This window comes from Pocillopora damicornis, chromosome 5 (assembly GCF_964200805.1).
Source record: "Pocillopora damicornis chromosome 5, jaPocDami1.2, whole genome shotgun sequence".
NCBI classification, from domain to species: Eukaryota; Metazoa; Cnidaria; class Anthozoa; order Scleractinia; family Pocilloporidae; genus Pocillopora; species Pocillopora damicornis.
Window position 1 is genome coordinate 2202927 of NC_142674.1, and position 24147 is coordinate 2227073.

The window sequence follows — 24147 nt, forward strand, 5'->3', positions numbered from 1 at the left end:
CGTTTCAGTATTTCAGTTTAACTTCTAAAAGTGACAAATGTGTTAACTTCTCTTGATAATATCGATGCTTTGCCAAGCGATTGGGTGATGAGAAGAGACTAACTCATCATCAGCGGAAAACTCAGGGTTTTAACTTGACATGACATCGAATACTCCTTGCTAATTTAAAAGATGTGTTACAACACGAAGGAAGAGTTGTAATCAGATCTGTGCTCCAAAAATACTGCAGAGCTTCAAATTGTAAAACTGATACACCAAAAGCTTCTCAGCAAAAAAAGGGCGAACAGGCTACAAGCTCAAACAACTTTATTTCTATAAAACAACAGTTCCCTATTTTTAAAAGAACATTTACATCCCTTATTAAATAACCAGAGTATGAACACCTTCAAGTAACAGCTACTTTTCGACAACGGGAGGATGGGGCGTTTTTTTTTTTTAAAAAACGTTTTTCCTTGACGGGAACGTTATAAAGTCTGGGGGAGGAGGGGGTGAGGGTTGACTGGGACGGGAAATACATTCCCAGAATGCTGCTACTTTCCGGTGAAATCTGCTCGATGACATCGTAAAAACTTAAAAATAATAGAAGAACCGCAACTTAAAATTGAGGATCAGAAATAAACGACAATGTTAGGTTATTTATCTAACCACAAGATATGTAACTATATCACAGTGGTCTAACGTACGCTGGTAGATGGCGGTGAAATGAAATGATACTTCTTTAATGTTATCTATTAACTCTGCTGGATACTACCAAGTTGAGTGAAACCAAGACACGCTCCAAAAGGAAATAAGAAATTCATGACGTGCAGGTTGATCAGTATAAAAACACTGTGATTTTCTATCATACATTGCTTCGTCGTGAATAAAAAGGAAGAAATCAAACTTTACAAGAAGGTACTTTTTTCAATAGCAAAAGGTACGCATTGAATGAATTAAAAAAAAAAGGAATATAAACCGCCACCCTACCACGAATAAAAATTGAAACGAAGCCCCTCAAATGCGTCACCGAAACAAACAAAATTACAGTCCAAGATCAACCTAACTTCTTTACAACTGACTTAACAATGCACAGAGCATTCGACAGTACGACTAACTACGAATTTTGGCTTCAATTTACACTCTATCACTTTCAATAATTAGAATAAATATGCTGACTTTTGCCTGCTGCTTCTTAACAACGTGTGAAAACAAATTGAACAGAATTTTAACCTAACTGGACTTCTCTTGGAAGAAACACCTCTTCCTGTTTTTCCTGCTATCAGACTGGCGACCGGCGACTCGCAATAAAGAACTAAAACAAATGCAGTCTAGATACGATGGACGGGCTAACACAGCTTTTCCTTCGCGTCATTTCACGGTTGCCCGTTGTTCTTTGACACACCTTGAGCGCATCTTCGAAACTTAAAGCAAAATAAAATACGATTCGAATATTCATTTACCGTCCTCAAACGAGGTCGAACTTCTAACAGCTCTTACAAGCAAATGATAAGCATTCAGTTTGCGACGTACTGCCACGTATCGCCACTAATTTCTTTTCTCAGAGAGCTTTCTGGAGTTAATTTGAAACTGTACCTAACGACACTGATTTTTTAACAATTCGTTTTAGAAACTCAAATTCATTGAAAACAACAAAATTGATAAGTTTAAAGTCGCCAAATATTCCGTTAATGGCTCTGACTGTTTTCACATCTGAGACGTTTAACCCTTAAACTCCCAAACATTAAATTCTCGTAACTTATTTAAAAGGAAATTTTTTGGAATCTAAAGGAGAGAATTAACGATCAGAGTTTGGGAGTTAAAGGGTTACGTCATCTAAAACGTCTTCTACAAAAAAAAGAGGGTGCTAAGAATCGCCGTCGCATTAGTAGTTACCCTAAGACTGGTTGAATGTCTTCTATCAGAACAGCCATTTACGATTGGGGACGAGCCACAATTCGTCCTTTTAACTAAGCGTTTTCTTTGACTACTGAGTCAGCGGTCTTAAGCTTTCAAAGATCATGATTGAAAAACTGTACCCAGCTTACTTTTTGGGATCACCAAACAACACTGGTACACTACAGAAATGTCCTCAAACGAATGTCGCAAATGCAGACTGGTCTTTCTCGTCCGCTTGTGGTTTTTTCTCGTCACCATATTCCTCTATAAAAGACCCATCTTCGTTGAACTGTGGTCCCTCGCCGTAGTCGTCCAGGCTATCCCGGTCACTATCCCGTTTATCCAATGAGCCCTGACTCTGGTAGGGTGGGGGATTTTCATCCCTAAAAAAGACAAGATAAGTCATTCATTATTCAGCACAGATGTAAAAATTCCATTTTTTGGTAACCCATCTAAGCGAAATCAAATCGAAAACTCGCTGACCTACTGCTTACCGCTTTGGACTCGAGCTCTGGACCTTTAATCCTCAAGGTCCCTCTCTTTCCCTAAAAACTATGTGGATAACTGAGGTAAAACCCAATCAAGTAAACCCTTTAATCTATTAGGAAAGACGACCACCGAACAGATAAGCGCATGCGCTGTAGATGTGTTCGCGGTACAAACCAATATTAAGACCTACACACTTAAATTGCAAAAAATGAAGCTCTGTACAAAGCAGCTGACGATTCCAAAGAAAGAAACACGTCAAAATTTCGTTCCATTAAAGACGATTGCGCGCAAGATCTTCTTTGTCAGTGTTGCTCTCAAGTAATTGAAGTTCATTTTCTCAAATGCGTATGTGTACCTTAAAATAGAAAATGAGAACTTCTTTCCTGTAAGTCTTTCAAGGCAAAAATATATATTATTCCTGGCATGCGCTTACCCTTGGTGTTGGTAAGGACCTTCTTCTTCATCGAATGATTCCCGGTCGATGAGTTGAGCGGCTCGTTTCTTCTCGCGTTTACCAACTTAAGAGAAATAAAACAAATTAAGGCTTTGCATGAGTATCTGGTGTTAAAGACACAATCAAGTTTGTTTTCATTGTTATCCATTTCAGCATCAACGAAAAAGGAGCTGAGTATTTTCGCCTTCAATAGAACATGATGTCAGACTCCCCTCACTTCAATTACCATTATTGTCTTACCTGGGTATTTTGATCCACGGCGACGGGTGTAAAGGACAAATATAAGCAGCACAATGAGGAGAAAGGCAATAAGAACCAACAAGGCAATAAACCAAGCGCTCTGGTGTATAGGAGTAGTTGATCTCTTGCCAGCTGTAGTGAGAAAGAAAGAAAACGTCAGACTCAAAGCACTCGGAACTGCCGGTTGTTTCCTTCTTCTTAGCTGGGGGTCGGGGGGGGGGGGGGGGGGAGAGGGGGTGAAAGAGATGATAGGGGTCCCCGAAGAAACAACGTATATCTGTCGATAAGTTCTAAGGGCACACGCAACAAAGGTTTGAGGAGAAAAACCTGTATTCTCCGTCTCAAACCTCTTGCGACTTCGCCACGGTTCAACACTTCAAAAGATACACAAAAACGTCGGCTACACAAGCTAATCTCACCGCGAAATAGGAAGTGGTTGAGGTTCCAGCCCTCAGGGGCAGCAACTAAATTTTTCCTGTTTTTCTCTCTTTTTTTCTCTCTTCTTTGTCTCTCGCTCTCGTGATATATGGTCAAAAACTCCTTATCATAGCAGAAGTTAGGTCAAAACTACTCGAGCTTAGAGACTGGAACTAATCCCAGTTTCGAATACGAGCATTTCTACTTCCCCAACATCGCAAGTTAACCTTCACTCCACTCCCCCTCCCCCTCACCCCCCCTCCCCCTCACCCCTCCCCCCACGCGGCACTGTGTCAGATTTCTCTGACATTCCGCCGGTGCCCAAGTCTCATACTAAGTATGTATAGCACTTACCCACAATTCCCGGGATGGGTCTGGCTTCAGTGATGTCACTCGGCGGACTTTCTCCCTGATCATTTCTGCCGATGGTCCTAAACTGGTACAAGGCAGACTCCAGATTACCAATCTCCAGATCCAAGTCGCCACCCAAGTAATTAATCCAAGATGAGTTCACAAACTCTTCACCCTCCACTAACAAAAAGAGAGACAAATAAACAAATCAGCTTAAAGAGAAAGATGTTTTTTTTCGTCTTGTGACGAGTGTGGGACAATCTTTCTCTATTTCTTTACCGAGCTCAAAGCTTACCATCTCTCTTATTTCTATCTTCAAATCAGTTTATTACTCCTGTAAAAACGGGGGCTACTTTCTAAACAAACTGTGGCGCTGCGTTGGCGGTGTATCATTACAAGATACTCTTGTTCTAGCAGCTGTGTTGAAACGTAAATTTAAACGTAAATTTTTAAGCGTTACCGCTTCGATAGTTAAGCAAATTCTCCTAAAGAGAAACCTAAATAATGTGTAAAGATATGCATACTGATGCAAGGATGCAACTTACATTTCTGTTTATACTGAACCAGGAATTCATGTGTATATCCTCCACCAACAGCGATCTCGCAAATAACCCTGACTTTGTCGATTCCTGTTGGTTCAACCGTGGGAGCATTGTGTTTGGCCGGTGCTGTGAATGAAAAATATAAATAAGATTAATTTTATCATCATCGTGCGAGTGAAGTCAACTCTTCCATGAAGAACACTCTCGTAAGCGGGCAGTTCTACTACGGACACTTTTTTCAATTCCCATTTTTTGCTCCTCAGTCAAACTCTGTATTTACACATTCCCGTAAGCGGACGCGAACACTTTTCAAATTGAAAATTTGATTTTTCTTTTGATCATGTTCTCTCGTAAGCGGACATCCAACGGTTATTAAATGACTCTGGACGGTTAGGTGGTCTTGAATTTGCAAATCAACAAAAATTTGACTTTGACAGAGCAAAAGAGCAGTGAAGGTCGGTTTTGTCAATTCTCCATCTGTCTGCAGGAGCGCAAGCTTTCCGTTCGTTTGACATTAACAAGAGTCCAACATAAAACACTTCCGTAAATGGACATCTACCCTCGTATAAATAATTCCCGTAAGTAGTCAGTCCTACTAACGCACACTCTTTTCAGCTTCCGTGGGTGTCTACTTACGAGATAGGTCACTGTAATCAAAAAGATTTTCCAAATTTGTCGTGACTTACGAGAAATTTTGACTGTTCTTGTGGCTACTCTTACACTTTCACCGTAACCCGGTTCGGTCTTGGCTCGTATTTCGACAACATAGTTTGTCAGTTCTTCTTGTTGTCCAATAAGGTGCCTCCTCTTCGACGCTGCTAGCTGTGTCATCTCCACTGGAGTATCCTTAGGCTCTGAACCAGTGTACTTAGCAGATCCCGCTTGGTAATTTGTAATGATTCCATTAGGTTCTGTAGGTGATTTCCACGTGATCAGGATATACAACGCAAATGCGAACACTTTCACATCTGCCGGGCGTCCAGGAACTGCGGAGGTCAAGTTTCAACAGAAGTGAAAAATGAGTTTTTAATAATGGAGATGGGTGCAACGCAAAAGGGGAGCAATTATCCCGTGAGCCGGCCCTCATTTAATATTAGCTTTTCGGCACGGGCGTTTCTTCGTCCGCGGAAAATTATGAGGACATGAGCTACGCAAACCGGCGAGAAGTCGGAGAGGGCTCTAGCAGACTCCTAGCAAACATTTCCACGACTCATCTCAAATTTTTCCTCGGACGGATAAACGCCCATCCAGCAGCGCTTATAACGAGAACCTGGAACCTGGTCAAAAGCGTCTGAAGGCGGACAACAAAGCAAGCAACTTAAATTTCCCTGTAAGCCTCCTAACAGCCTCCATGGGTAAAACCGCTGAACTGCACTCGCCTAAGTTGACTTCAGCCTAATTTGAAATCTCAGTCTATTCGATGACTTTCAGGTAGCTAAAATGATAAAAATTCCCTAGCTCTAGTTCCTCATTCCAAATTCCACTTAAACAAAACAAATTAAACTATCGCAAGTTTGTTTAAACATACCATCCTGCAGTGTTGCAAGATCTATTTCATCACTCGCTGGGCCCTCCCCTCCGCTGTTAAAAGCTTTGATTGCCATTGTGTACGAGGTGTAGGGTTTCAGGTCGAAAACTGTCGTTTCAGAAGTTGTTCGCCCCTTGACATCAGTAGAGTTCGCATAGCTTGGAATGGCTCGTCTTCTTCTCCTTGCATTTGCCAGGAGGCTTGTGCCCCAGTAAAAAATCTGCAAATTTTTAACACGAGAAAAGATAAGAAAGAAACCTCCAGAGATTATCAGAGGAACTGCAGTGCTGCTCAGGTGCTAGTTAAAAGTTCCTCGAGACTCGAGAATCAACGCTCAAGACTTGAGACCCAATGGATCATGAATTCATGTTCCTCGAAACTTTGATTATCGAAGCTTAGGTAAAGTTTAAAAATGTTTGGAGGTATTTGAAATATTATCGAATCGAGATACATAGAACTTGACGCGCGATTAACTTTTTCACAGTCAACGATAATCGAACCTCGCAACTTAAATTTCGATTCTCGAACTTCTTAACAATCGAGGGTGGAGTTTCGAGTCGACACAATCAAGTTTCATTCAACATTTAAGTAAATCTACGTAATGTGAATCTGTTTAAAGATTGTTAAGATTGTTATCTTTTATTCTTTCCACTTCAGAAATTATCAGGTTCGTTTCAGGCAAGGTTGTCATCATGATCCAACACCAAATTCTCGTAACTAATTTATAAGGATATGGTAGCAGCTTGAGGACAGAATTAACTATTAGATCTTGGGATTTAAGTGTTTTAAGTCCCTTACCCTATATCCATCGACACTTCCTCTGGACGGGGCAGCAACAGGCTCCCATGAAAGCTTCGCACTGCGTGCCTGTACAATCTGCACCGCTACGTTCTTTGGTTGTCCCTCAGGTGGATCTTGGCCAGAACGGGATCGTTCGATGGCGCTGAAGGGTCCTGGGCCCAAGTTGTTTCCGGCGCGAATTCTAAACTCCCAAAGCTCATAGTACCCAGGATTGTCGACTTTAAAGGTTGAAGCTTGATCAGGCAGTCTGGCGTCTTTCCATTGATCAGGAGAATCTTCATTCGCCGATTCTACGACTTTTCTGTAGTCCAATATATAGTAAAACCCAGGACCGTTCCAATAGACCTTCGGCATAGGCTGTCAATTTAAAATGATTTCTTACAAATACTGACTACTATTTCAGTTCAGATGAAAACGGTGCAAGCTCTAAAATGTATAACTTTTCGATTGAATGTCGTAAAGCTAGAACCAAAGTAATCATAACTGTCAATACACCTTTAAAGTGTCTATGACGCGAATTTTTTGTTGCGCTTTCTGGTGACCAATCATGGTGCTAAGTAGAGCAAATAATGAAGCAACCTAGGAATACTTTCTACACTCAATTGAAATCAATCAATCCGTCCAAAAACACCGGTTAGTCTTCACATTTTAGCCGCCTACTTTAATGTAAAAAATACTCGTGAAAAATCGTGCAATTATTGCAATACCATTGAAGGAATTTACAAAGCAGCAATTTCTTGGTCCAAAGAGAAATTGAGGTCACAATTTACCAGTAATCTTTTGGTGCGACCAATTGCGCTTCTTGTGCGATACAAAATTTGCCGGTGGCCTGACAAAACACTTGTCCACTTGCCAGTTCGAAATTGTATGAGCTACAGCGAGTTGGACCCTCACACTTCCAGAAAACCCCGAAGTGTATGGGCAAAACATCATCTATAAGCAATTATTTTCAGGTCACGCAGTGAGATTCGGCCAATCAAAAGGTACTTACCGTCCAAGCAATATCAAGTTCACCGGCCCTCTTTGGTACTCCACGCAAGTTCTCTGGAAATTTCTCTGGAGCTGTAAGGAAAGCAGACATGGATCAATATCTATTTATTTTTCTTTCTTGCCTAATTCAAGGTGCTGTATAATTATCTACAGTACCTCTGCACCATTAATCGCACTCTAGACGAAAATCACACGAAGCACAAGCTACAAGGGAGCATATGCGCCTTGAGGAGCATCTACACTGCGGTCAGATGCCAAAGAAAACCTGCGCTTAACCTTTTAACCCCTAAGAGTGATTAGCTCCTAATTTCTCCGCACATCATCCCCGAATCCGAGAAGAAAGGAAATGATCACCAACTAAAGAAGCTCTTGATTGTTAAACAAATCCTCCCTGTCAGCACCTTGGGAAATGTATAGAGAAGATTATGGAGATTTTGCATTCTGATGTTAGGATGTAAAGGGTTAAGGATACAAAAGCAAGAGAGAAGAGAACACTTAACTTGTTCGAATGCAAAGTTATTTAGTTAAGTACATATTAGTTTGAACTTAATTTTAAAACAAATTGACATTTTCAACACAGGATGCTGATGTAGTAGGTCATTAAATCATTGCTATTGCGCAAAATCCTGTACATACAACCACACAAGCCATCAAATCACGATGTACGTGAAGCATAATAACTTTTTTGGTAAAGCTCAAAACAAAATGGTCAATTAACAGGATACCCGTATTTGAATAAGTTTTGTGTTTGAAAATTCTAGAGTTTTCCTTTTTCCCCTCTTCTGTTTCCTTTTACAGGTTTCTATCTAGCGAAACAGCAGTTGTGGCTTGGTATGTTGTACTTAGAAACTTAGCGCGGGAAATTGGCGCCCAAAATTGATCCCCTCGCGCATGCCCTACGTTCGACTAGCACACAGAAACACAAACACACCTGACTGAGATGTTCTACAAATTCCAGCCCCTGTGGGTAAACTAGGGCGACTTGGGCCAAAGCTGTTCACAGCTCTCATGCGGAAGCGCAAGGTCGACCAGCCAGTAAGGTTAAGCACGACAGATGTTGCATTAGGATTTGTTACATTGTGGAGGAAAATGAACACATCTGGTTCATGATTCGATTCCTGTTCAATCAGGAAGTGTAGAATGGGAGCATCATTTGAAGCGGTGGTTGTCCATTTGAGTACTGTTGTCCGATTGATGCACGTTTCCTCATTTATTTCGAGGTTGGTTGGAGGAAATGGAACTCCTGATGGAAAAAAACATGAATAAAGGAGGGTAAGTTTCTAAAGAAACTGCAGTGCTACTTCGGCGGGAGAGTATAACAGGGTAATTTAGTGTTATCAGCTGAGTTGATAGCGTAAATTGGCTGATTCCAGATCTGCAAATAGTAACCTCTTGTCAACCGAGTTCGAGGTCTGTACTAGTAGTTACGGACTAAGTTTTTTCCCGCTTGGCACAATATGTTTGAAAGATATCCACTACATTCACTGGTTCAAACAGAGGGGGAAATTTTCAGATAAAAAAAATCAATTTAGTTCAACTAAAAAAAAAAAAAAAACCAAACCAATTCAGCGGGCCATTCAACGAAATAAGCCCGCTAAATTGACCAATCAGTGGCCCGCAAAAACTGTCGATTGTTCTGCCTTTCTTAGCTGGCTACCAGTACCACAGGTGCCACTAACAAAAATACTAAAAGAATTGAAATACCACAAAGAAAATTGAAACAGCTCCCACTTTAAAGTGCAACTAAATGCATAACTGAGTTTCATGTACCAGAGACGTGTTTCGATGAGTGAATTGATTCTATGTTCAGAATTTGTTCTGGGGATCTTGCAAACTTCGAGAAACGCCTTAGCTATTTAACAGGAAAAGATCTCATTCTTGCATGGCGGAAATCTGACGAATCTTTATTCAGAAGTTAAAATGCTCGGCCGGGGGAGGGGGGGGGGAAGGGAGTTTACGGGGGTAGGGGGGAAGTTGAAGCTTAGAATTGATCGATGCATTGATAAGAACAAACCTTTAATGTTAACTGTGGCTGACGCCTGGTCTTCCGACTTCTTAGGTTCAGGTGTGTAAGCGACACAGGTGTAAACGCCAGCATCGTTAACACTTATATCGGAGATTTTTAAAACGTTTTCTCCTTCCAGCCATTCCATCTTGGAGTTGAATTTAATAATTGCATCATCTCTCTTCCAGTAGTACTTTAGTTCCAGTCTTTTATCGAACTCTGCGCGGCAACGGAGGTCGATATTGACGCGTTCCGGAACAATCTTGTCCTCCGGTCGAACTGTAATTCTTGTTCTTTCTGTAGTAAAGAAAATAACAGATTAACCCTTTAACTCCCATGAGTGACCAACACATAACTTCTCCTCGCAATACCGATACAACATCAAGCAGGCACGTGATGAGAATAAAGAAAAATGTCAATTGGGGGATTACGAGTTGACCCAGTACCAAATTCTTAAAACTAACAACATAAAAATTGTATGGCATACTATAAGGAGAATTATCATCGAGATCTTGGAATTGACAAGGTTGGATCAACAGAACTAAAATTGCTTCAATTCTTCCTTTCCGCAAAATGAAAATTGGCTATTTTTTCCGCGTTTAATGATTACAGGCTGTTGGCGTCAAGGTTGTCGCAGATACCCCTTTCCAAACTTCCTCTTCAAACTTCCTTAAAATTCTTCCTTAAAACAAAAAAAACCCCTTTTTCCTTCCTGTTCGAGTATAGATAGGCTTCTTACAGCCCTCATTGGAATTAAGGATTGATTGACTACATTTGTATGTAATTCAGCCACCAAACGCGTACCACTCTCCTACACGCGAATGAAAGCGCGCACAATTCCCACGAAAACACGGCTTGATGCACGTGTAATTCGTAGGGCGATAATCGAGAGCGGTCCTACGGCACTGTGTAGTATACTGTTTTTCTTACCATAAACAGTCGCAAATCCTTTATATTCAGCCTCAGCCAAGAAGTTCTTGGCTACACAACGATAATCGCCCGCATCATCGTCAGTAACATCATTGATCAACAAGACGCCATCCTTCTGATCTGTGTAGCGCCCGCCTGTTGTGAGCTCCGTACCCTTCCTGTACCACTTGAAGGTTGGAGGAGGTGCTGCTTCTGGTTCGCATTTAAGAACGCCTTGACTATTCTTGAATAGGTAAAACGGACCACTAGTTGGGTCAAACGTTGGTTTTTTAGCTGAAAAAACATTGAAAATCACAATCATTTAAATGTATAAATTTCATTTCGAAAACCCTTTGTACCCCTACGCGTGAGTAACATCTAATTTCACCCTGAATCACTCATGTAAGTCATGGGAATGAATAAAATGATCGCCAACCAAAGCTTTTGATTGTTTAACAGAGTCTCCTTGTCAGCACCTTAGGAAATGTAAAGTCAACAGTATGGAGAACTTACAGATTGATGTTAGGGTGTAAAAGGTTATAGGACCCAAAAAGGAGTTTGAGTAACTTGGTTTAGAAATGATACATACAGATTGTTTTACAGTCGAAGCATACGATACAGTCCTCTAATACGAACCGTTTGCTCTATGGTAGTAAAATTCTGAAAATAAAACAAACTGATTTTTTACAATTATCTTACGGTAAGAAGACGGACAGAAAATTTTAAGAGGCTATCAACGCTTTGATCCCTGGATGATTAGCATCTAATTTCTCCTCGCATGAATCACGCATTAACAGGGCGTGAAATTGCGCCTAATACAGGCGCCAATGCGACTAAATTTTTCACTTTGGCGACCAAATCCTGAAAGTTAGTCGCCAAATTGGCGACTAGAATGTTTCATCATAACCTTACCAAGAGATATAGTGAATTAAAAAGATTTGCAAATATAAACCCGCGGCAAACTTCCTCGTTAAGTTTGTTTCCAAAACGTAGCACATGCATCTCGATCGATAACTAAACGCTATCTTGGATTTAGATGAGCTTTAATGTTGTATATCATCCATCTTAGTGTCCACTTTGTAGCACGTTAAGGATCTTTTCCCTAACTTAATTTTGGAGGGTCTATCTAGAACGCTGACAGCGTAAAGAAATATTTTGTTTGTCTTTGAAAATGGCGACCAACTTTTTTTGAATTGGATACCACTTTGAAGAATTTAGGAGCCAAGTGGCTATCAGAAAAAATAATTAATTTCACGCCCTGATTAAGGTCATGAGAATAAAGGAAATGATCACAAACTGAAGGAGTTCTTGATTGTTAAACATATTCTCCTTGTCAGCATCTTTCAAAATGTATCCAAAAGAGTCAGGACAATAAGCTACTCACCGCGGATATAAATCCAAGTAGATGACACAACCATACCATGGACGTTTTCTGCAACACACTGGTAAACACCATCTTCCAGCATTCGAGCATTTTCAATCCTCAACTTTTCATTTTCTATTTTGACATAAGTACTGTGGAATTCAAGATAAGAAATGAGTTAACTTTTTTCAAATAATCTCATCACTTCTATACTAAGTCAGTTCACAATTGAGAAAAGTCCAGAAACTGGGGCCCAGCAGAAATGTCACCCCAACTGAAAATTTCCTTTAAAAAAAAAAAAAAAAAAACACCAACAAACCAAAAAAACAAAAACGATTTGAGATTTACCCAAAATGTTCATGTTCCAAGGTAAGCATTTTTTTCGCCAGGGAAGGGAAACCTCTTCACAACACTGATGAATGATGCACGGTTGTGACTACAGTTCTAAACTTTAACTCTTCCCTACCCCCCCCCTCACCCCCCACCCCCCACCCCTTTCTGCTTTGTGCCAACCCCTCCCCACAAAAGGAAGTCACTAACTTGGACGCAATGAATCATAATCAAATAAAACTATAAAAATAGAAGCATCCATTAAAAATGTAACTTTCTGTACCCTCCTGTCTAAGTCAGGTAATTTAGGAGACTTGAAATTTTAAATCAATTTTTAATTTTGGAGAAATTTCCTTAAAAATTAATTTTCCCTCTTTAAGAGAATTCACTTTGGTCTGAATGATTGAGCTACAATGCACACAAAACTGTAATGCAGTCCTACAAATTATTTCAGTAACATCCTGTCTGGATCAGGAAATTTAGATGAATTGGTATACTGTGTTGATTCAATCTAGTGCCCAGGGCCCTCATTTTCTTGAGGTACATTGTACATGTGCACCTCACACATGTGTACCATATGGGGCTTATTTGAAACAGAGCACTTATTAAGGACAAGATAATTGTTCTTTTTTTTTTGGAGAAACAAAACAATGTGTGAAACAAAGCTTTGATGTTTAATTAAAAAGCAACAGAAGCAGAAACTTTAAGATTAACAAATATACAGTGAGTATTCACACCATAGTGGTAGGGAATGTACAGTTGTACTATTACAGTGTTATCTAACAAACATAATAGGGGTGCTTATTGGAAAAGGGGTGCCTATTGGGATGAAGGTGCTTGCTTAATAGGGGCACCTATTAGAACAGGGGGCACTTATAAAGGACCAAAAATTCAATCCATGACCCATCATTCCATAAAGGGGGCACCTATAGGAACAGATGCACTAGCTGAATCATCACAGTGTACAAGAACTCTACATGTACATATGTAGGAAAGGCTCCTCCTCTACACAGTGCATGCTCGAGTATAAAAGCTCCCAGCCCAGATAGCATTTACTTACTTTGATGACACAATCCTTGTTCCATCTTTATACCATGAGAAAGATGGCACAGGATCAGCATATACATCACAAAGCAATGTCCCGTTTCCTTGAATATCCACCTCTAACTTCTCTGCAGGAGCTTTGAGACGCCAACGTGGAGCAGCTAACCAAAAAAAGGAAAAAAGAGAGTAAAAATTTCTCCATTAGCTTACAGTACTGACAGTAATTTCTTGGTCTTCACCTCAACATTAATAAACCATACCAACACATAACAAAAGAAGCATAAACTGCTAAATGGACACTATTATCAAACATACAGGTCAGCAAATTTGTGACTTCTGCTGCAGAATTTGTTGCAAACTGTTTGATATCCGGCCTCTGCCATGAAGATGGTCACAGCTTGTAAAGCTTTTTAAAATATTGAAGAAAGTATGCAAGCTCTCATTGGTCAATGCATGCGCTTAGATGATGCTACTGTAGGTAAACACCTTTGTGACAGTAGGCTCTAATTGGAAGTATTTACCAAATTATAGGACTTTTTTCCAAGTACATTATTATGCTTACCTTCAACTTTCAGCTCTATGTTGTGTTTCAAAGGGTTTCCACTGTTCAGTATATTCTCTGCCTCACATGAGTACTGTGGAGATTCGTGTTCGTCTTTCTTTACATCCATGATGGTCAATTGTCGTCCAAAGAACAGGTCTGGAATGTCGTAGTTATTTTGGCCATTTGTAATTTGCTGACCATTTTTCTTCCAGGTTATCTTTGGGGCAGGTCTTGAAGTTTTCAAAAATAAAAATTGGTTATTAGAAAGACAGAAACAACTCACTGGATACCTAACATCTGATTGTTAATTCTACTCTCTAGCTCTTACACATTTCCGTGAAAATAAGTTCAATCAAGACAACAACTTCTACCAGAAATGTCTGAGTATTCTCCTAACCTACACAGTGGAGATTGTATGGTTATTAAAGGGAGAAGTTACATGTTCAATCACTCAAATTTAAAAGGTTAAATTCAGTATGGAAAAGTTATCTGAAGATTACACCTTGGAGAGTACAAAAATTGTAGACAATCTTGGCAGGACAAAATATGGATCTCTGTGGGAAAAGTAGTTCCAGTCAATTAAATTACACTATAGAGCTCTAGATGTCACCAAGAACACAAAAATCCACAAATTACTGCTGCACAATGGCACCACCAGCTTCACCAGCAAAAAAACCTGAGCAGTTAACTATTTACCTCCCAGACCAAGTTTGTAATTCTCCTTACTGTCAGCCATACAATTCTTATAATGTTAGTTCAGAGAGTTTAGTATTGGATCAACTAATTACCCCAAAATTGATAATTTTCTTCATTCTCATCACTTATCTGGTTGATTTTGTATAGATATTGTAAAGAAAAATTCTGTCTTGGTCACTTGTGGGAGTTAAAGGGTTAAAAAGACCTTTCACCCTGAGGTACAGAAAGTGATTTGCAAATCTGTCACAAAAAAAAAAAACATTCTACATACCTACATGTAAGTGAGCAAATCACAAAAAATAATTGGCAACAATTGATATCAGAGCCATTGGATTGAAATAGTTTAAAGATCTTTTTCAGAAAACTATCAATAACTACAAATCACCTTCCAAGGGCCAGACAGTAAAGGGTCTTGTTTCTTCCCTCAACAGCTATCTCCGAACTTTTTGACAATGAAGATGATTCCCAGGAAGGTGCTTTATTTTGCTCAGATCCAGCTAAATATCAAACGTAAGAGAAATAAATGACTGTAGATATAAAAAATCATAAGCATGAATCACGGATAAAGAAATGAATGTGAAATCCATCTTGGCAGAAATTAACACTACATATTAAGCAGTTACTGAAGTGAAACTAAGGCCTGACAAAAATATATTGCTTTCACTACTTTATTACTGTGAAGATCACTTCCCTATTCATAAAATGAATAAAACTACAAACAATAATGATCGACACTAAAACTACAATATATGCCGACAGAATTGGTGATAAAAATAATGACAAGAATGATAATGACAATGATAATATTAACTTAGTGATGTATTCAGTGAATGACTCAGGAATAATTATTCAGAAAAAAAGGAACTCAGAGTGCTATGACTTTACCACTGTATTACAGGACACTCAAGGTAGGCTAGGCCATTGCATCTTTTTTTCTCCGAACATGCCTATCTCATTCAAATAAATCACCAGGCTTAACATTTATCATGTTCATTCCCATTATGCACATGAAAAATGTTTTAGTTCTCCATCGAAGGAGGAGTATAATCAGAAATTGACCTCCTTCATGAAACACTTAGTCCAGTTCTACCTAATATTATTATGCTATACTCTGTCAGTTTGTGGTGCTTCTGAGTTTGATCTCACACCTGTACAGTATTTTTTTGGATTGCTGCTTTTTTAAAAATATTTATCTGAGCCTGTAAGTATACATAGAATTTTAAAGACGAGATGACAATATGTATAAGTAAGCTAGTAAGCTATGATTAGTAAGCTGAGCTCTGCACATGCCAGTAGAGCATAGAGAACATTAAAACAAAAAATTAGGAAGACATTAATATTTTGATAACAATTTTCACCTTGAGGAGTCAAAGTCACAAGGCCAGATTCGAAGATAGAATTTGCTGCAACAATGGTACAAGCAATTCCCTTTAATTCTGAGATTTTGTCCACATCAGCTTGAGTTAGAAACATGATATGCAGTGTACCAACTGGGGTTATCGCTATATGTTCATCTCTGTTAAGCTGAATGTTGTCTTTATTTGCCCAGGTATATGAAGCACCATAACTTCCACCATGTGGCGGGCAATCAATTTTCAAAGGATCTCCGAGAGTCACTTGCAATCGGATGGGGTCTTTATTAGCAAAATCATCAACATCTAAAGGAAAGGAAAAGTCCTATCATTAACTGTCAAACAACTCCACAAAGTACGTGTAGAGCTGAACATTTGAGTACTCATTCACACTTGTTCAAGAATATGTCACTTTTCTCAACAATTTCTGTGTGGTGATGAGGAACCAAAAAAAAAAATAGGCTTGATTTTTTGAAAAACAAGAACCAAAGCAAACACAGTATTCAATCAGAGCAAAGGTCGACATAAGAACTCCAAGAAACAACAGACAAACTGAATGGTATGAGGGAAAATGTGAGTCTTAAAATACCAATCATTTTCAGTTTTAAATCTGATACCAGCTGCCGCAAACTTTCCCAAATTCTGATCAGAGGGTTTTTACTCCTGCTTTAAATATTTTCATGCAAAAAATTGACAAATTATGGCAGCAGTACAAAATTGTATGTTACAACAGCACTATTCAGAAGAGTTCATGTAACCATTTGTCAGCTTGACAAAAAATTATGGTCAGGACCCTAATCAGATGCTTACATGCATGCCTCATCAAAACATTTCCTCAGCCCCCTTCCTCTGTGTATCTTTTTTGATTAGAAGTTTTCCCCTGTCACTCATCTGAGACTGAAATTTAATTACAGCACCTGATCAATCGCAAATGGTTGTCACTTACATGTTACTGCTACTTGGACCTTTCTACTGAATGTTTCTTTGTTGGTTGTGGGGTCCTTAACAAAACACTGGTAATTCCCACTATTTACAGCTGAAAGGTAGCTTCCAGTCAATGCACCATCATCGCCAAGATTATATTGGCCATTAGGAAAAATGATATCAGTTCCATTCTGCTGCCATCTCCATTCTAATTTGTTGGCACCCTGTGCATCACATGGGAGTTTGAAGCCCCAGTTCTTAGCAGCATTAAATTCCTTGCCAAACTTGACGTCTTCAGGCTTGAGCAAATTCCCTGTCAAGAAATTTACAATTCTGGGGGGGGGAGATTGTGGCTGCGATACACTTTGACCTGAAATCACAAAAGCACCCACAATGAGTATCCATTGAATCAATACCAAAAAGTTATCTCAGTCAAATACCATTTCAAAGCCACCACAAATGGTAGACTTTTTCTCTCTGTTTCCTCACAAAAGTCCTTGTCATCTTGGTATTGCTAAACCCTTAAACTCCCAAGATCTGATTGTCAACTCTCCCCTCTAGCTGTTACACAGTTCCTTATATGTTACTAGAAGAATTTGGTGTTAGATCAAGATCACAATTTCTGAGTATTCTCATTACCTGTTTGCTGGATAATGTATGAATATTATAGGGAGAAGTTACATGTTAATCTCTTCTGGGAGTTTTAAGGGTTAAAAAGCAAGAGCCACCATGCTGTGAGAGCTAAACAAAACTATTTCCATAAATTGTACAATCAAACCTTGCTTATCCAGACCATGATTATCTAAATTTTTTTATTATCCAGACTTGCATCTTTGGTGCTTTCCTTTTCTTTATGAATATCACTTAGTCACATACAAGATTCATAACAACTTTCTTCCATTAATCAAACCACATGTAATGAAACACAAATCTGCACAATTTTTATTCCTACAAGCACTGTAATTACTCAATGCATTTCAATATTAGCAGTTTACACAAAATGATATGAGAATGTATTTTTACTTGCATAACATTGATTAAATGGTACATATTATCTTTCAGATTTATCTATGTTTATGAATGTTCTTTTGCAGTCTCAATGAGCCAGACCACCCAGCCCAGTCCCCATAAGGTGCGACTGAACCCAACTATTCTAGACACCGAATAAAGGAGATAAGTTCTAAAGAAACTATGGTGCTGTGTTGGTGGGAGACTATAACAGGGTAACTTAGTATCATCAACTGAGTTGATGATGTAAATTGGCCACTGTAAAGAGTTTTAAAGCTGATGTTTCAAGTATAATTAGCCCTTTGTCGAAGCATATGACCAAGGGCTCAAGCCCAAAATGTCAGCTTTAAAACTCTTTACGGTATCAACTCAGTTGATAATACCAAATTACCCTATTCTAGACTCTGTTCCATTCGCAGCACTATTTGATAACTGGCACATAAGAATTGGTCTACAAAACTCGTATGATAATTGACACCTATTTTGGTAAAGTAGAGTAAAAAAGTGAAAGGTACAGGCTGTGATCCACACAAAATAAAAAATTAAGTTCCTTTATCAGTTGTAAATTTATTAAAATCAACAAAAATTACCATTTGCCAGAGTTGCGATGCTAAAAATCCAAAGTAATAAACCCAAACATCGCATTGTGGAGGATTGATGACTTGTGCCTACAAGAAAAAACAACGTTCACCTTAACGTTGAGCTGTCATATATATGTAGATTTGTACACTTAAATAAATATGTGCATTTAATCCAGAGGCAGAGAATGATATCCTGGAGAAATCGGTTCCTTGCTGTTTCATAAACTATCCGATCCGGTTGACTGGAGTTCAAAAGGGAAAGAAGATACATCCAATCCACATAAGAAAATAACCAGGTGGTATCTTCACTGCAACAGTCGAACCAAAACCGGCATTATGATTTGGTGATTGGGTTTCTTGACCTGTATTGAGATTTGAGTAAGGAAGGCGCAAGAACACTCGAATGTTTCCTTCGTCTTTTGAAGTGTAACAGTGTTTTCCGGAGGTCAGCCGGTGGTTAAATGCGTTGCAATATTCAAAACAACAATGTAAGTACGAAGACAGCAGGAGGCCTCACTGTCACGTTTAGTTAACAAAAATATGCTCAGAGACACGCAAAGTGTTTCGGACAAATTGCCGACAACATTTCGTTACATTTTCACTGAAAAGCTGCCCGAGAAGTACACTACATTGTATTTTAGTACACAATGGAAGCACCCAAGTCACATTCAAAAGTAAATTCAAAAAAGAATATTATGTTCGACAACGAAAAGTGAAATCCAGCAAGCACTACATGTAGATAATGAAAAGACGCTAAAGAACGTTAATGCACGACTAAAATCGAAATCGACGGTACCAAAACAGTCCGCTACCATTCAGCCATGGTTACTTGATCAAATCATTCACATCCAACATCTGTCAATGCACTTAAGACGGACGTTGGCAATTGTTCGAGGCACGAAAACACAAACTCGATTACTACATTTGAATTTGGAAAATTGAAGCGAAAGTTAACCTCTGCTGGAAAACGTTCAATTGCAGCACCGCCATCAAAATCCACCACCAAAATCCACCACAATTACTTTTTATGTCTACCAAGCGAAGAAATCGCATTTAGAAAAGAGATGTCATATTTTGATCGAGTGTTCCAAGCGGATGACTCATACCCACGTTGGTAATTTCAATAGTAGGCTTTGGAAGTATATCTGCGTTCCAATTTCACACTAGAAAAATATTCTTCGTCTAAGTTATCAACAAGGGCAGCTTACGATGTAACTTGAAACTTGGTCATTTATTTAAAAAAAAATTGCGATTCTGTCCCCCTAAGTAAAGGTAATCCTTCCCGATTTTGAAACCTCTAGTTTCACAGCTGCATAGTTGTTCGAAACGCAAATCGGCCAAATTTAAAGCTAAATCGGGAATAACTAACTCAAGAATTTATCTCACGGCACTCCTATCAATCGATGGCCAAGGGAAGATAACGAAAAACAAACTAATCCACAACATGTTACCAAAATCTATAATATAAGCTTCTGATTTGTATGATCGTTCCACTCAAACGAGCAACAAATCTGTGAAGACGACTTTGCAACTAACTTGTTATGCCAGCATCCAAATCAACAATCTTTACAGTTATCGTGTCTCACCTTTCAAAAAGGCACCTTCCAACAAAATGATAAAATATCTAAGTTAAAAATCGTCTGGAGAAGCCAAAAACCTTCAAACCCAACTGAGCTTTGATATTCTTAGTACAAACAATCGTTGCTTACTGCTAATCAACGTTCGGATCGTAGGGAATTTAGGCTGGGCGCGTTATTTGTTATCACGTGATCATGACGTCGCATGTTGACGTTTCGATAGATCCACCTAATCCCTATTTTTGGGCAAACAGACGTCTTTCCCAGACTCTTAAGATTTTTTCACTTTCCTTTTACGTGAGCGGGTGAAGACGCAAAAACGATGACACGATTCGAGATAATTCTGTATTTTTTTGTTTCCATTTATTGGGAAAGTGTCGTTTACAAGTGAGAAAATTACATGCCACATGAAATAATTTATAGAAATATTTCCTCCTCAACGCCATCGCAACAATAATGCCTTAAAATAAAAATGTAAATTCAAAGATAGTGATGACAAATTATGTTGTGCCCTGTATTGTGAGAACAGAGTTATTATGCAAACCGGAACGATATTTGTAGAGAAACCAATTTCCGACTGAGGACAATTTACTAGCCTCTGAACTCAATGCGGTCTACAAATTTCGAATTTTTATATACATACATATATGGAAGTTTCAGAAATCGGTGGAAAAGAAACTTTCAGAAAAGCAAATTTAAGTAAGTAAACTAATTTCATAATTAAATGCACAAATATTCACTCTAATGAAAACTGAAATAATTAAAAAACGGTTGCGGAAATGACGATGTCGATCAGACCCTTGCCGAATAAGGCATTTCCGTGGTGGGTATGTGACGCCTCAGAAAGGATGGGTAGGGAAGTTGCAGTCATTCAACAGTCATGACTGACAGATTTGTCATCGACTTAAAATTCTTTGATAGAAAATGCTCTTCGACCTTTTCCGTTTCCAACTCAACCACAGTGGTAAATAATGTATCTTTCCTTGACATTCCCTGAAATAATCTTTCCTCCTGTGTTTTCAATTAGTCATGTAGCGTTGGCGATCGGTTGGATCTTTGGACAGCTTCGATATCGAAAAAATTTCAGGCCTAATCCAAGTGTTAATTTAGCAAACAACGACGCTGTAGTAGCGGCAGAGAAACACAAAACCATTGTTATCTAATGTTTTGTTTTACCGTTGTCTTTTCTTGAAAGGAAGTAGGGGGTCGGTCGCGTTAATGATGAAACTTATGGCAATGATAATAATCAAGATTATGATAAAAGGGAAAAAAATGATATAAAGATAAAAATGTAATGAAAGGGAAATCATTGACCGGGGGAGCCTGCGTCTAGGAAAAGCTTTAAGTGTGCGCGTTCGCCATAGACATGTTTTTTCCATCAACCCAAACAATTTAGGTACAATGTTCACATTGGACAGCGAGTTCTGTTCAAAATCAAGTCTTCAACTAGATATTTAAATTTTGCCGTATAAACAGCGTATCCAGATTTTATAAAAACTTTGTTCCCATTTAGATCTTTTTGGGAAAAAATGGGGGAGAGAAGTGTTAATCGATCGGGCCAGGAACCCATCACAATGGGCCCCTGGTCGGGCCTAAGCGGAAAAAAATTGAGCAAGATGGCTGGAGTGCTTAAAACATTGTATCGTTGTGCACGACTGATTGATTGCGCAGAGTAGGCAACAGAACCTGCCAGGTTTATTTTCTCCAGGCAGCGGTAAAGATCTAAAGTCGTTAAAGCAAATTAGCGCCAGCGCCGTTGGTCTTGCTAATAAAGGGATTATTTAAATGAATCAATTATGTACACCGTCGAAGGCCGCCGGGTAAAGCAATTTTCACTCAAAGGCGAAAGGAATTACTTTGAATTTACTTTAACGCCTTAGTAGCGGTGAAAAAAAATTGCGTTCACCTTTCAACCAATCATATGTTAAAATGAAGTCGAATCAACTAAGTCTCACCCACCTTTTATCATGCTTGAAAGCTCTTGAAGACAGGTGAATTTTTCAGGGCTTATTTTCACTACTGCTTAAGTTGTGTTCATCACTGCGAACATCACTCTCATATTCATTTGTTAATCCGCCGCGTGAGTTCACTCATATGATTTCCATATATTCTTAGTCATCGATTCATCACTTCACGTGTTTATAGCGCCAACACAATGACCAGCTCCTTGCTGACTTGTAAGCTCACTCAAATTTGGTAGAACACGGCACCAGAATCGCAGAGGTCATGGATTCAAATCCCGTACAGACCTGAATTTTTTCGGGCCTTATTTTCTCTACCGCTTAAGTGATGTTCATTACTGCGAAGATCGCTTTCATATTCACAGTTACATATGTTTCCCCATTGGCCCTTTAAGCTCTATTTTCTTTTGGGGGAAGGGTAGGTGGGGAGTCGGCTGACCGCTTTGATCTTTCTCTCTCGATTTAAACAACCTCTAACTTTTATGATAGAAAGTGAAAGGCCCCCCTTCCTTCCTTTGCCCGACGATGTATTTAATAGTGTAATAACATTTGCTGCGACATTCTCATTAGGCAGAACTAAGAGTCATTTAGTCACTCCTGCTCACCGAACAAACCGCAAATTAGAAAGGCTTTCATACGCGGCATTTTAATGGCAGTAGGGTGGATGGTCGTTAGCGGTAAAGTAAGAATTTATTCAAAGATAAACAACTGATCAAACCAGCGGCGTGTCACTTCTTCAATTTCGTAAACAGCGTTGTTTGTCATCTTTCAGGAAAATAGCCTAAGGCGCGAGCACGTCTGAACTATATGCCATCAAATCCTAAGCATTATTTCGTAAAAAAAAAAATAGCAATTTATCCTTAAACTAGTCAAATAAGATTCGCCAGAAGCTTCGAAATTTAATTAATATATATATTTTGGAGTCTTCATGCCGTGTTTTTCATTCATAGATTGCATGTCATTTAGACGTTAATTGTTTGGAAGTCTGCGGTTTGTTAGCAGTCATGGGTGGAAAATGACAAACAATGGATTGCCGGATTTAGTTTTGAATGATCTTGTCCACTCCCAGGAAAAGAATTTGCGTGCGCGCCGCTCGACCATGAAAACCTCCGAAAAACAGGTTGGAGTAAGAACTGAATATACGTACACTTCAGCCAGGACGGTTTCACGACAAACGTAATTCACTTCCTTGTTTTCGCGATATTCTTGTACTCAGGTTTTTCGTTTGTTATGCTAAGCAGTCCGTCAGACTGTCAGTGATATAAGTGGTACGAAACTAAGCATACCTGAATAAGATTAATTTTTTTCGCTTTGCACATGATCCTATCTCAGTCCCCAAATAGCTTCGTCATACTTGATATCCTGGTATATTGAGCACAGGAGATACACAAGGTTGAAAGAAGACGGATCACGCGGAAAAATGTATGTTGCCCTTAACCTCATTCTTCCCGCGCCCATTTTAATAATGTGTGGCTTCTCACGTTAGTGATAGTTAGCAGACCACCACATATTATACTGGAAACAAGCAAAAATACGTATGCTCAAAAGAAACGGAAATATACGCACAGAAAGCTCTTTAAAATTAAAGAGTGCTTCAAGTCCTCCAAGTTATCCATTTCTCAATTGTTATTCAAGACACCTAGCTCACATATATCAAGATTATTGATGATATCAGGTTTTAACTGTCATGTTTAGATACTGTAAGAGACACATCACGGCCGAGATCCATAAAGCCCTGGTAAGCTTGTTCGAAGCTAGCGCTAGGGTATGAAGATTACGTTGACTCTTTTCAAGTGAGCCATTTTATGTTTCAGTTTCTTCATTACATGTACAACGAAACGGCCTAAAAATCGAAAAGTTTTTTCCTTCTTTTCGATATTGTACTTTGAATTTGTACCGTTAAATATCGACAAAGATAGCAACATTTTTCAAAGATCAATATTCTAACTCTTTGATATTACTACCAGAAGTTCTATTGTCCACGAAACGTTTCTTTACTCTTTATTTAAAGGCAAGAGCCTATTACAATAAAGGGCTCCTGCTAGTGGTGATTGGGTTTTAAAAGAGCTAAGAGGGAAGGGAAAGGCGGTAAATCATGACGTCAGAGCTGTACATGAACTCGTTATAATTATTCTCCATCCTTCGTTTGATCCCACCGGCCCTTTT

At 39.0% G+C, this 24147-nt stretch overlaps 1 protein-coding gene across 3 annotated transcripts; it reads right to left on the minus strand.

Annotated features, from left to right (window-relative positions):
• Positions 1–289: 289 nt before the first annotated feature.
• LOC113686599 (fibronectin type III domain-containing protein) lies at positions 290–22380 on the minus strand. Of its 3 annotated transcripts, none has more exons than XM_089207259.1 (21): positions 21980–22380; positions 18453–18530; positions 16877–17224; positions 15937–16236; positions 14964–15075; positions 13901–14112; positions 13355–13499; positions 11986–12116; positions 10623–10895; positions 9702–9989; positions 8619–8930; positions 7689–7759; positions 6695–7054; positions 5897–6116; positions 5055–5354; positions 4372–4494; positions 3830–4006; positions 3059–3190; positions 2798–2882; positions 2025–2258; positions 290–1400 (listed from the first exon to the last, which is right to left on the minus strand). In XM_089207259.1, exons 1-20 carry the CDS (start codon positions 21987–21989, stop codon positions 2069–2071), a joined length of 3867 nt encoding a protein of 1288 aa, XP_089063385.1. In that variant the 5' UTR covers positions 21990–22380; the 3' UTR covers positions 290–1400; positions 2025–2068. The 3 variants fall into 3 exon arrangements, with proteins under 3 accessions (XP_089063385.1, XP_089063387.1, XP_089063386.1); XM_089207261.1 differs by lacking the exon at positions 21980–22380 and adding an exon at positions 20030–20204; XM_089207260.1 differs by lacking the exon at positions 21980–22380 and adding an exon at positions 20030–20264 and having other exon boundaries at positions 290–2258.
• Positions 22381–24147: the final 1767 nt, after the last annotated feature.

Coding starts and splice junctions, on each gene's coding strand:
- LOC113686599 (XM_089207259.1), bottom strand. Junction 9,990..10,622: donor AGGATTTGCGACTGTTTATG/GTAAGAAAAACA, acceptor TCTTTACTACAG/AAAGAACAAGAATTACAGTT. Junction 4,495..5,054: donor AAGAACAGTCAAAATTTCTC/GTAAGTCACGAC, acceptor TTTCATTCACAG/CACCGGCCAAACACAATGCT.